The sequence below is a fragment of the Pararge aegeria genome, chromosome 24 (genome assembly GCF_905163445.1).
Source record: "Pararge aegeria chromosome 24, ilParAegt1.1, whole genome shotgun sequence".
NCBI lineage: Eukaryota > Metazoa > Arthropoda > Insecta > Lepidoptera > Nymphalidae > Pararge > Pararge aegeria.
Window position 1 is genome coordinate 2,496,358 of NC_053203.1, and position 13,068 is coordinate 2,509,425.

Below are 13,068 nucleotides of genomic sequence, written 5' to 3' on the forward strand. Positions count from 1 at the left end.
ATTGAAAAAATTGAATTGTTATTTGAACTTGGATATGGTTCATTTTTTATTTATATTTATATTTGTATATATATATCGCCTACCACCTGTAGGAAATTGCTTGCAGCAGTAAGGCCGCCTTTGCGTGCCTACATTTTTTTAAATTTTTTTTTGTTCTTTTTTTTTTATTTACCTTGACCTGATGAGTGCCCGCCGTTCCCAATCTGTCGCGTGGATTTCTCGCTAGCAGTTCCGTTATTATGGCGCGTGCTTCCACCGCTATTGGGAAATCTTCTTCCGATGGCCATTCTATGTCATCTGTAAAAAACGCCATTTTAACGTGACCTGCGTGTTTCTTTTGCATAATCAGGAGTTTCAAAACTTCCGAAGTGCACGAATCTTTGAATTGAATCAACAACCACGTATGATATAGTTAGATAACTCGAGGTCCACTTTATTTTACGTACTCGTCTTTTCTTTTAACATTATTACCATTTAATGTATGTTTTAAGAATATAAAAAAAGAAGCCAAGAATAGTCATTGTAAAAATGCTGTTGTTGGAAAAGTGCAACTGCTGAAATTATTAACGGCTTCTTGTCGGATGTATCTGATTAATAAACTGGGGATAGAGTCAGTACGAACAGAGAGTTTTGACATTTTAAAAGTGCTTGTATTAGGCCGATTTGAAATATTCATTTGGTATCTATTCCATGACGTGTGGACAGCATTGTTCCGTGAATTGTTTAGATACTCTGAGAATATTGAATGACCTTTACTTCAATATTCGCAGAGTATCACTATAGCACACTATATTAATATCATGTCTTGTATAATGTGTAATCTTTCATTCATTTATCTTACAGTTATCCATAAATTATGTAGTTCTATCTTGTTGGTGTAAGTGGCCCTGCCGTACTAAAAAAGTGCCAGATGTAAAATAAATAAACAATAAATGAATATTGAATTTGAATTCATCTGTTTTCGCAGGTTAAAGCAAACTAGCTGTGCACTGTTTTCGTGTCCGTTTTTACAAATCCCGTGAGAACCTTTTGTTTTTCCGGGACAAATAGTAATCTATGTTACTCTCCGTTCTTTCGAATAACTCCATGCCAAAATTCATGTTGATCAGTCAATACCCTTATTGACTGATCAACATGAACTTTGGCGTGAAGGGAGGACAAACAGACAAACAATCAAAAAAACATACTGTGGGGTAAGGGCAGTTCAGGATACAGTTGAGAGAAGCCTCAACGGGCCCAGCAGAGAGGTCCAGCAATGGGCTGTTATTGGCTATTTATGTTGATAGTTCAGTGGCGTGCATAGAGGCATGCATATGATATAAAATGAAGAAAATCTCCAGTACGCGTTATAAAAACTTGGGGATGGGCTTTTTAAAATTCTTACAATGCCTATCCTTAAGTTTTTTGTAATTCTGACTGGAGATTTTTTTTTATTTTATATCGCCGCTGAGTTATTTGTAGCCTAAGGGTTCAGCGAAAGAATTACAGACAAATTGTTACATACCATTGACGGTATGCGCGAATAGTTCCTCGGGGGTGTCACCGAAGAACGGCACGCAGCCCACTATGAACTCGTACAGGATGATGCCCATCGACCACCAGTCCACCGGCTTGCCATAACCCTGCCGCAAGACATTCATTATAAAACTTAGTCCTCGTACAACTGTTAAATTTTACATACATTTCTTCCTATCCTATACAATATATCGTATCGCCTTCCTCAGGAATTCGGCTAACAACACACAAAAAAATATATTTAAATCAGACTAGTATTTCCCGAATCTAACGCGTCTTAGTAAAACCTTTGCGAGTGGATTGTTTATAAATCTCAAAACATGTATTTTGCTATTTCAATTGAAAACCGAAATTCTAGTCTACATCTATTCAAATTGAAAAATTACGGACTCTCATAGCAACTTTCAGGTTCAGCCGTTCGGGAGCTACAATGCCACAAACAGACGCACGCACTAACACCCAGTCTTTTTTCAGTTGGAGGTACCCACCTGGCGCAGGATAACTTCCGGCGCGATGTACTCGGGCGTGCCGCACACCTGCTTATCAGAGAACTGCCGCGCTTCGCGATCTGCGTACTCTTCGTAGAGATTCGTGGCCACTGTACAAAAAAAAACATGTAGTAATTCCACCAAAATGTATAGTATTTGCTTATACATCTAAATGTGGGAAGGTTCTAGAAAATGGAGCCCATTATCGGCCCACTACAGGGCTCGGGTCTCCACCCACAATGAGAAAGGGTTGACCGCAGGCCACCGCGCTGGCCCAGTACGGATTGGTGGACTCCACATTTGAGAACATTATGGAGAACTCTGAGAATTCATTATGAGAAACTGATTTGACTGTCAGTTTCTTCCCGATGTTTTCCTTCACCATTAAAGCAAGTGATATTTTAATTCCTTAATGACTTAGAAAAGTTAGAAATGCGATCCCTATCGACTAAATTTCTTTTGAATTGAAAGGACAGGCCATAAATTTAAAAAAAAAAAAAAAACGCGGATGGAGAACGCGATGAACTGGGACGCTTTCCGTGCTGGGATTAGAACTCGGCTCACCGAAAGTAAAGTCACAGTCCTTCCTACCCGCTGAGCTATCACCGCTTCAGCCGAGCATCACACATTAGGTTTATATTATGTGTGGTTATTACGAGAGCCAAAACAACATATTGCCTGAAGCATTTAATTGAACCAAATTTTGACTAAGGCAGTTTATACTACATTATATTTCTGAAGACAGTTGGGCTGTATTGCCTAAGTATATTTAGACAAATTTAATTAGGCATGTTTAAAAGTACTAAGAAATGTTAGGTGAAAATATAGTAATTAATTTTTTTTTAGGTGTTTTTGGCTTATAATATACAATCCCTTCTATACAATATACAAATTCGAAGTATTTAAAATTATACAACCAAAAATTAAATCCCTCCAGTAAAATTCAGGGAGTATGATTATATCCCGGTTCAAAGAGATATATATCGTTCAGGGATCGGTAAACAAAGATCTCGACATAATATATAAGAAGAAAATATAATTTTATAGATAAACTTACAAGACATGAGACCCATTTTGCTGAGTCCAAAGTCAGTCAGCTTAATATGGCCCGTTGCGGTGATGAGCAGGCTATAACAAAATAAAATATATAAATAATAACCACTTTTGTAGTAGTCGAGCTGTTTGTGATAGACCTCAAAGTCAAAGTCGAAGTCAAAAATATCTTTATTCAAGTAGGCCCATAGTTGACACTTTTGATGAGTGCGTAAGAATTACACGGTAGTGAGATGATGGCGATAACCACATTCGTAAACTTAAAACTAAAGCTACGAGGGTTCCAAACGCGTCCTGGTCTAAGAAGAAGCCCACAACAAACTTAGCCGGGTGTTTTTTTTTTGTTATCACCATCTCACAATGTCATTTAAAATTATTAGAAGTGCAACCTGGTTAGAGCAATAATTCAACCCCTTTTTTATCGATCACGTAGTCCTTTATACTATAATATGACTTTTCTATAAGCTTACGTTTAATACAAAGTTTCGTTTTACGTTTAATACAAAGGGTCTGATGATAGTCTCCCCGGAGAAAAAACAAAATGTATATCATTTCCCACAGTTTTATCAACTTTTCGAGAGTCTTGGGCACCCCTAAACTTCTCGCTACACTCGGGATTCTAGAGCGCTTCTTACGTATTGCATTGCATAACAAATACACATTGTAGCACAGAAGTTGTTTTAAATTACGGCGATCATTTTCCGAAATATCCAGAATATTAGGAACACGTAGAAACAAATTATTCGCAGCACTCACACATAAGAATAACCCAAAGTTAACTGACTAACTACTCACGTACTCTCAGAATGAGACAGAGATGTCGCTGCGTCTCTTTCACTCACTTGTCAGGCTTCAGGTCCCGGTGCACGATCCCGTAGGAGTGCAGGTACTCCACCGCGAGTACCGCCTCCGCGAAGTAATGCCGCGCCATATCCGGCGGGAGGGGGCCCGTGCGCAGCAAGGTCGCGCAATCTCCCCCCTCCACGAACTCAAGAATGAGACAGAGATGTCGCTTCGTCTCGAACGAGCAGTACATCGTCACCTAAAACACGTGAAACCGACCTGTTATTAGTGGCATAAGTGTAAAATAAAAATCCATACTAATATTATAAATGCAAAAGTGGGTCTTTGTGTCTCTTTGTTACTCCTTACCCCGCTCCGTAACGAAGCAACCAATAGACTGGATTTTTGACATAAAGTTACTTGAAAGACGATAGAGTAACACAGACTACTTTAACTTTAATTTTAATGGCAGGAATACTATAAATGCGAAATTGTTTGGGGGATTGTCAAAAGTTCCTTTTTAGGGCCACAGGTTGTTACTTCTAAATCTTGTTTTGTTTGCTGTTGGCTGTTGTTATTGTTGTTTTACTTTTTGTTGTTAGTTGTTAAGTTTTGCTGTCTCTGATTGTAGGCTGTCTCTGATTGTAGGCTGTCTCTGATTGTAGGTGGACCATCGGAGATGGCGGATTAATTGTCATCGGGGAGGAATGACGCTCCAGGACCGCAGACGCGTTCGCGCCGGAGGAATAGGGCGGTTGCAGTAAGGCCCTGGATGCAGACGTCTTGGAAGCCTCCATAGTGGCCTCGGCACAATGCGGGAAACGAGGAGCGCCTTCTCCCAGAAAAGGTGACTCGTCCACCACTCTCCTCAGATAGAAGGGGGCCGCCACTGCCACGCTCCGTTGGGACCTTACACGCGGCTCTTACTTCATCGGGTGGCCTCAGAACAAGCGCGGCTTCAGCGACTCCTGGGCCACCCCCAGTGAGGGCAGGCCCAAGCCGAACGGCGGCTGAGGTAGAAACTTGGTCGGAAGTGGTGGGTCGAAAGACCAGAGCCAAAAATGCCCCAGACACCAACCCCGCGACGTCAACACCGAGGCCCCCGCCCACGCCCTAAGCGGAAGCCCAATTTGACTACCCCTAATACGGCCGCCGTTATTATAACCATGGCACCCGAAGCGGCCAGTAGAGGTGTGTCCTACGCTCAGGTCTTAGAGCAGGCTGAGCAAAGCGTTAACTTGGGCGAGATTGGTAAAGGGATGCTGATTCGCCGCTCTGCGATTGGGGCTAGGCTCTTGGAGCTGCCAAAGGAGAACACCCAGGATCAGACGGAGTTACTGGCAGATCACCTCCGCAAACCATTTGAGGGGGTAGCGGGGGTCATTGCCCGGGCTGGACGATTCTGCAACTGCGGTAAACGTGGCGGCGGTGGTTCCGCAACTGGAGGGTGGAGTACAACTTAAAACGTTATCGCAAATGTATCATTTTAAGCGTAAAATTGTGTTATTAATCACTTAAATTGTTCTATGCATTAAATTTTATTTCGGAAATATTAATTTATTTCCTTTATATGCAATAAAGTTGTTTAAATAAAATAAATAAATAAATGCAATAGTATAAAATTTAAATATGTTCTCACCACAAAAGGATTGTCAGCAAAACTTAATATATCTCTCTCGGCGAAGGCTTGTTCGACTTGATTTCTTAGTATCAAATTGTTCTTGCTTATTTTCTTCATGGCGTACCTTGAATAAATTAATAGGTTTTCAAATGCCGTTCAAAGATAATGTCGAAAGTCTATTCGAGTGCTTGACAAATAATGGTGCGATTTCACCACCCAACACGTCATCAACTCGTTGTCAAGTCAAAATCAAGAAGTTGTCTCGTAGTAATTAAGTCTATCTCTATTAACATAGCAGTTATCAAGTCATTATCTTGCAGTAAATAAGTAATCATGGTCTTAGTAGTAATGAAATATATATTTTAGTCGTATACAAATTACAAAACATTGTTACCCACGTGAAATACGTTGGCCGCTATGAATATAAGATAACATGCCCAATATCTTCCGAACGAACTATTGCACCAAATAAATAATGAAGTCGTTGTCTATTAGTAATCAAGTCACTATCTAGCAGTGATCAAGTGATTGTCCAGCAGTAATTAAGTTGATGTGTTGTAGTAACCAAGTAATTGTCTTTTAGTAATCAAGTCGTTGACTAAAAGTTACCAAACCATTGGCTATTAGTAATCAAGTCATTATCTTGAAATTATAATTTTGCTGGCTATAGTCGTAAAAATGTAATAGGCCCGTTTTGACATGTCATCGCGACGTAACTAGTTATGGAACCATAAGACTCTGTGCTCGATATTCACGATAAATCAATTCAAGTTTGTATCAGTACTTGATTGATATTATTATGTATTGTAAAGTGTTCGTTCGTTCAAAGTATTCCTTTAACTTCACAACCAATACGCGTGACTGGCTGTTGATTATACATCCACTTTCAACATGTTGAAACAGAGTTAGTACTATATAACAACAAACACAAAAATCAAGTCAAATCACTATGTTTAAATTAATGTCCAAAATAGAAGAGTAGTACTTATATGGGGGTAACCGAGCAGATTGAATGCCTTTGTTTTTTTTTACAGTTAATGGTAAGATTAATAATTTCAAATAAAAACCTGTGTAGGCCTTTTAAGGTGCAGAATACGAGATGATTGTATGTATAGGAAAAAAGCACCTATCAGAAATTGAATACAGACGAAAACGCCGCAACCACTAGCATAACCATGTTAGTTACTTAGTATAGGACTTTTCTCGACTTTCAAGGTCATCCTTCTAGCCTTCTTAGTTACCTTTGCCTTGTCTGCTTGTGTTTAACGAGGTACACCGCACCGTAGGCTCCGTTGGATATCAACTTTATGACTTGATAGTCGTTCTCGGAGGGCGGAGCCCCACTCGTGGACCCCGGGCCGCCAGGCGGTGATTGTCGCCCACGAGTCCTGGATAAACAGAGAACAAACATTGGTTCTTATCACCAAGAGTACAATGCTCTTACAGACTAGCCGATCAACGGATACAAGAATCCACAGACGTGTATCGAATCTGTAGAATCGCCTATATTTTGGATGGACATAATCAAGAGAAAAAGTGGTTAGAGATTAGTACAGCTGTTTAAGACAGAGCTCATCTACGGAAGTACTGCCATGCTTATTTCTGCCGCCAAGCAAAATTGCTGAGTTCCGATGTGAAGGGCGTGGTTGCCGGTGTCATTACAGACGCATAAGGTCTTAAGAACTTGAAGTATTGATCGCCCAGTTGTTAGGACTTAATCTTTAATTTCGGGGGGTCGAATTCAAATTCCAGCACGCACCTCGTTCCTTTTCTAAGTTATGTAAGTTTTAAGTAATTAATAGGTTACTCGCTTCAACGGTGAAGGAAAACATCGTGAGGAAACCTGCATGCCTGAAAGTTCTCAAAAGGTTTGAGAAGTTCATCAATACCCACTGGGCCAGCGTGGTGTATTACAGCCTTAACCCTTTTCACTATGGGAAGAGACCCGTGGCCTGTAATGGGTTGATATGATGTGGCTTAACACCTACGTCTCAGGTTGATGGACGACTATGCACGGCTTCGCAAACCTGGGTTGGTTTGCGAAGCTGTGGCTTGGCGTAATTTTGTATAGATATAGTTATGAGCTTCTTGAAGATATGAGCATGTTAAGGCATTTCCAAACGTGCGCTGAATCACAAGACACTTGCTCAAGACAGCGCCATAAAATATAAATATACTGCGACATCACACACATCTAGCACCAAAGTAAGCGTAGCTTGTGTTATGGGTACTAAGATGGCTGATGAATATTTTTATGAATCATTTACATAAATACTTAAAATATACAGATAAAAACCCAGACACTAAAAGACATTAATGCTCATCACACAAACATTTGTAGGAATCGAACACAAAGTCTTTTTTAATGATATTTTTTTTTTGGGGCAACAGACAGTCATGTCCAAAAATAAAAAAAGAGCTTAGCTAAAATTAAAAAAGCACAAGCATAATACGCACATAATTGTTCACAAATAACTAAAATTATATTAAATAAAAAAGGCTACACAAATTTTTAAAAAGCCTTGGACTCAGAAAGCAGGGTCGCTGCCTACTGCCCACGGCCGACAAACTGTCTTGTGATTGGTCGTAAGCGTGCACGCCACCACTGACAACGGTTTCAAACACTTCAAAAGCAGTTCTTCAAAAACTGTATGTCATAGGTTTTGACACTCGTGCTCAGGTAAACAGAAACTTACTTGGATGGTGAGGAACTAATCGGCACTGGCGGCGGAGGGGGTGGTGGCGGCACGTGTAGTTCGGCCAGCGGATCTTTTGACAGCCCCAGTTTATGTATTATGTACTGCGGTATGTCTGTCGATATACCCTGCAAGACAAACTAACATAAGATACGGCAAAAAACACATACGCACTTTAATTTTCATTGTATAGTTTTTTTTTTTTTTGAAATTATATATTTGAATTGTGATATAATAACTAATACAATGATTTAATACTTACACTATAAATCTTAGAACATTATTTTGTATAATTGATTTAACAATTAAGATTATTATTAATTTAATTTAATGTTTTAATTTTGCATGTTGATGTATCAGCAGAAAATGTTGGAACTTTATATCCTAAACGCCAGTAGCCCAGATTTAGCAAAATAAATATTTCTTTTCATTTAAAATCACGAAATCATTCCTAATTAAACATAAATAAATATATGTTGACTTTTTTCGTCGTACAATAATGACCCAGTTAGTCTGTTAATCTGTCCAAGATCTACTCATTATTATCATCACATCAACGCATTACCGTCCCACTATATAGCACGGGTCCCCTCCCACAATGAGAAGGGTTAAGGCTGTAGTCCACCACGCTGACCCAGTACGGATCGGTGGATTCCACACAGCCTTGAGAACGTAACGAATAACTCTCAGACATGCAGGTTTCCTCACAATGTCTTCCTTCACCGTTGACGCAAGTGATCTTTTAATTGGTTGAAACGCACGTAACTTAGGAAAGTTAGAGGTGTGTGCATGGGATTCGAATCGAACTCGGCCCCCCGAAAGAGAAGTCGAAATCCTACCCAATGCACTATCACCGCTTCAAAAACAACATCTGCTATTAAATTGTATACACTAATAGACATAAGAAGCGGTGATACCTCTACGCACCTCTAACTTTTCAAGTTAAGTGCGTTTTAAGGAATAAAAACATCGCTTGTGAAGGTGGCTTCAACGTTGAAGGAAAACATCGTGAGGGAAGTATGAAAAAATTTCATATTTTATTTTTTATGTGTATGTGAGTGGGGCCCTGTATACAGGTTCGGATTAAATATTAGACTTCGCAGATGGTTCTGTAACAGAATTCCTATGTAATATTTTATATAAACAAATATATAATTCCTACAAAAACAAGTTTTTTTCATAACACTGTTTTATGTTGTATTTAGTTTTTTTTTTTTTATTAAAGAAATCTATTTGAATATAAATGTATGCATTTGCTATATGTATATTATAAATATCTTTAATAAAATTAATAATTTTCAGTTATTTCCTAAACCAAACCAAAACCCTAACTCGTTTTCCTTCTACTTCCGAAGGTTGGCTGGTATAAAAAGTCCTTTTGTAAACAGTTTTTATAATGGTGCAATAAAGTGAATAAATAAATAAAATATGTTATTAATAGCACCTGCAAATGCCGTGCATGCCCCTCGGCGGCCTCCAGGAGGCGGTAGAACCTCTCAGGGTCGAACTCCAGGCACTCCAGGAGACGCGCGGGCCTGGCCATCGCCAAAGTCAACCGCGTCACCAGCGGAGCCACTTTGCCACCCGCTTCGGCTGATTTCTCTCGAGTCTGGAATAAATTATTATATGATATTTTGAATACCTCGTTGGTCTGTGGATCACGAGGACGGGGTTTGATTCCTGGGACGGGTCAAGAAATTGTTTTTGGGGATTTTCTGTACTAGACGAAGAATTTGAACAGGAATCTCCGGAAACGCGGAGTTAAGAAATTTTCTAATTTCCTTTCTTTGTACCATGTTTTTTTTAAATATTAATAATTGGCAAGCAAATGCTATTAATGCTATTTCTCTGAAATTATCGAAAGGGCTTTTAAAAAAAATCTTTTTTTTTACAATAAATTTACGGTCATTTCCAATCGATACAAAAGTATATACCATACTAGCGAAGACCTGAAACTGAGTAAATAAACATCCTATTCTATAATATGAACAGAAAATTTAGCTATGCTAAATTTTCTGTTCAGATTATGCGATTTAGCGATGCATAGTCGCGGTTTTTTTTTTATTTATTTTTTTTAGAACTTTTTACTTGATCTATTTAAAAAAAGTTCCTTTTATAGTTGCTCTTATTGTATGCTTTTGGGGTAGCGATTTATTTATTTTTCCAAAAAATATTTTATACTACAATAATTTTTAGCCAAAACTAACTTTAAGTAAGTAGTTGCTTATTCCCCCTTTTTAGTCTCCTTTCCCCTTTAAACGAGTAGGTATAAACCACCTTGGTGGTTGGTGCAGAGTTATGACGCCCAGATCTGAAAACTTTTTTCACCCCCCCCCCCCCCCCCTCTCTTGTCGTGAGTTTTTTTTGTACGAGGCGACTAAGGGAATATGACTGAGAACGGGCAGCGGTGCTCTCCATGCTGCTACTACATCTATTGCGATCACCAACCCGTCTGCCCAGCGTGGTGATTACGGGCATAGCCTGCTGGGGGAGGCCTTTACTCCGGCAGTGGATAATGAATATATAGTAGATGAATGCAATAGTAGTGATCTAAAATATCCTTAACAACACAAAAAGCCTCACCTCACATAACAACCTGTCCAAACTGTCCGCCATGTCGTAGAAGTAGCTACTGGTCACCTGCTTGGATTCAGACTTGTGGAGGCAGTCCCGCGCCATTTCCAACACCTGCAGAAGTAAACAAGAAACAGCTTCATGGACTGTAGCCTCAACGCCACATGTGCCGTGTGCATTAAGCTTAATTTTCATATTATATCATGGAATTCCGCAAAATAACGCACGGTTCTATCCAATATTCAAAGAATAAAGTAGAAAAAGATTTGACTTGTTTTAGATATCCTGTACTTCTGATTTTTATTCTATAAACGTTCAAAAGCACTATCAGAGGAATTGTGAGCAAATTTAAGCTTTAATATAATATAAACGCCGTGGATGTCCGTGGATCTTGTCCTCATTTTTTATTTTACAAACGTTCTGCTAAAAGCCCTAGTAGAAGAATTAAGGGCATATTTCAACTTTAATACTAAATAAATAAGATCTATTTTACAGTGACGTTAAAGTATTTCGAAAACGAATGCTCTTTTTTGAGCGAGCAAATTTTGTCCAAAGGGTACGCTTTGAACAGGATTTGCCCGCTCGATATATATATATTCACATAATAGCAAGTGCAGTTTACTAGGCTACATAAAATTCCTAATTCATTCAAGGGAAATTGTATATTATTTTATAACAAATTACCAAATGAAATCTTTGAGATGTTTCGCAATAAGTTCAAACTTTGTATAAAACGTAAGCTTTCAGAAAAATCCTATTATAATATTACGGATTACTTGAACGATAAAAAAGCTTGGGTTTGAGTTGCTCTAGCTTCATAGCTTAATATAAATAAACTGTGAGATGGTGATAACAAAAAAAATGTACCCGGCTAAGTTTGTTGTGGGCTCTTCTTAGACCAGGGCGCGTTTGGAACCCTCGTAGCTTTAGGTTTAAGTTGGCGAATTAAGTTATCACCATCCCCTTACAATTACATATGTAGACATATTATATGTATGAACGCTTCATAAGTGCCTGTGATAGGCCTACATTAATAAAGAAATTGTGAATTTGATATTTTAATATATGTGAATAAATATATAATTTATGTGCATATAAGTTTGTGGCTTACTATCATCGCTTAACTGCAGTGGCGTGCATTGAGGTATGCACTGGGTATGCAGATGATCTAAATTAAGAAAATCAACATTATAAAAAACTTAAGAATGGGCATTGTGTAAAAAACCTTCCCTCACATATTTACTACGTACTGGAGATTTTGTTAATTTTATATCACCTGCATACCCTGTGCACACCCTCTATGAATGCCTCACTGTCATTTGTATATGGATAGCAAGCCCAGTTGATATTTTTTTTTTTTTTTTTTTTATCTGCAATCAGTCGCGAGACTATAATCAGATGTGCTGGGTGAGTTATTGGCATTTACAGACGAGGGAGCCATCGCTCAACCGTCCGTCAATTGTCGAGCACATCAGCTCGTTTTAGGCGTTTCATACGTGGAGCTACTAATAGTGAGCTAGCAAGACGGTTGGGGTGTTTAGCTAGGCGTTCTTTGTGTTTTCTACAGAACCTGCCGATACCCAGTTAACGACCGCTCGGATCTCTCAATATTACCTGTCTCTGCACAAATCTCTCGATGGGCGGGCGATCTTGTTTCTTATCTAATTCAGTCAGCTCCTCTATTAGCATCTTTAGCCTGGAAAAATTAAAAAATAATTAAGTTATTACAGGACTTATAAACGTTACCTTATATTATACACAGGTAAAAAAAACACACACACAGGTAAAAAAAAAATACTATACGTGCCAACGTAAAGTTCTCAGCATACATAGTAAGAGTGTCAAAAACAGCGAAGAAAGCTCAATTATATTTGTATTTTGTGAAGTGTATTGTATTTAATCAATCATTCAATCATTTATTCATTCATTCATTCATTCATTCATTCGATCAATCATTCATTCATGAAAAGAAAGTTTTAATGTATCCCTCGGTAGTTGAATACAACAAAAGCTCACTTGTCATCCATAGCCTTCTGCGCGGCGGGGAACCGGGCGGCGAAGAGCGATGACATCGCCGACACGGCGTCGTCCCGAGCGCCGCTCTCCGAACCGCCGCTGCCGCCCCCGGGCGAGCGGGACGGCGAACTGGGAATCACCATCATAATCAGCTTCATATTATACGACGTGTAACCGTATTACGAAATACCGTTGAAGGATGCACGAGTATATTCAGTGGCGTGCACTTCATAAAAGCACGAAAGCACTGCCTACCCTAAAATGTTTGTACGTCTCGTAAAGGAGAAGAATTTTTCCATTTCACACCATCTTCCTTCTTTAT

At 39.0% G+C, this 13,068-nt stretch overlaps 1 protein-coding gene across 7 annotated transcripts in view; it reads right to left on the reverse strand.

Annotated features, from left to right (window-relative positions):
- LOC120634535 (microtubule-associated serine/threonine-protein kinase 3) overlaps nt 1-13,068 on the reverse strand; it is a 102,834-nt gene that overhangs the window by 23,513 nt on the left and 66,253 nt on the right. For all 7 annotated transcript variants that reach the window (XM_039905220.1, XM_039905219.1, XM_039905223.1 and 4 more), the window contains exons 8-19: nt 12,747-12,875; nt 12,345-12,426; nt 10,740-10,844; nt 9,601-9,765; nt 8,157-8,284; nt 6,702-6,848; nt 5,479-5,584; nt 3,899-4,098; nt 3,061-3,131; nt 2,004-2,113; nt 1,505-1,622; nt 173-297 (exon numbers count right to left, since the gene is read on the reverse strand). In XM_039905220.1, coding sequence (XP_039761154.1) covers nt 173-297; nt 1,505-1,622; nt 2,004-2,113; nt 3,061-3,131; nt 3,899-4,098; nt 5,479-5,584; nt 6,702-6,848; nt 8,157-8,284; nt 9,601-9,765; nt 10,740-10,844; nt 12,345-12,426; nt 12,747-12,875 — 1,486 coding nt within the window. The remainder of the gene's footprint in view (nt 1-172; nt 298-1,504; nt 1,623-2,003; nt 2,114-3,060; nt 3,132-3,898; nt 4,099-5,478; nt 5,585-6,701; nt 6,849-8,156; nt 8,285-9,600; nt 9,766-10,739; nt 10,845-12,344; nt 12,427-12,746; nt 12,876-13,068) is intronic.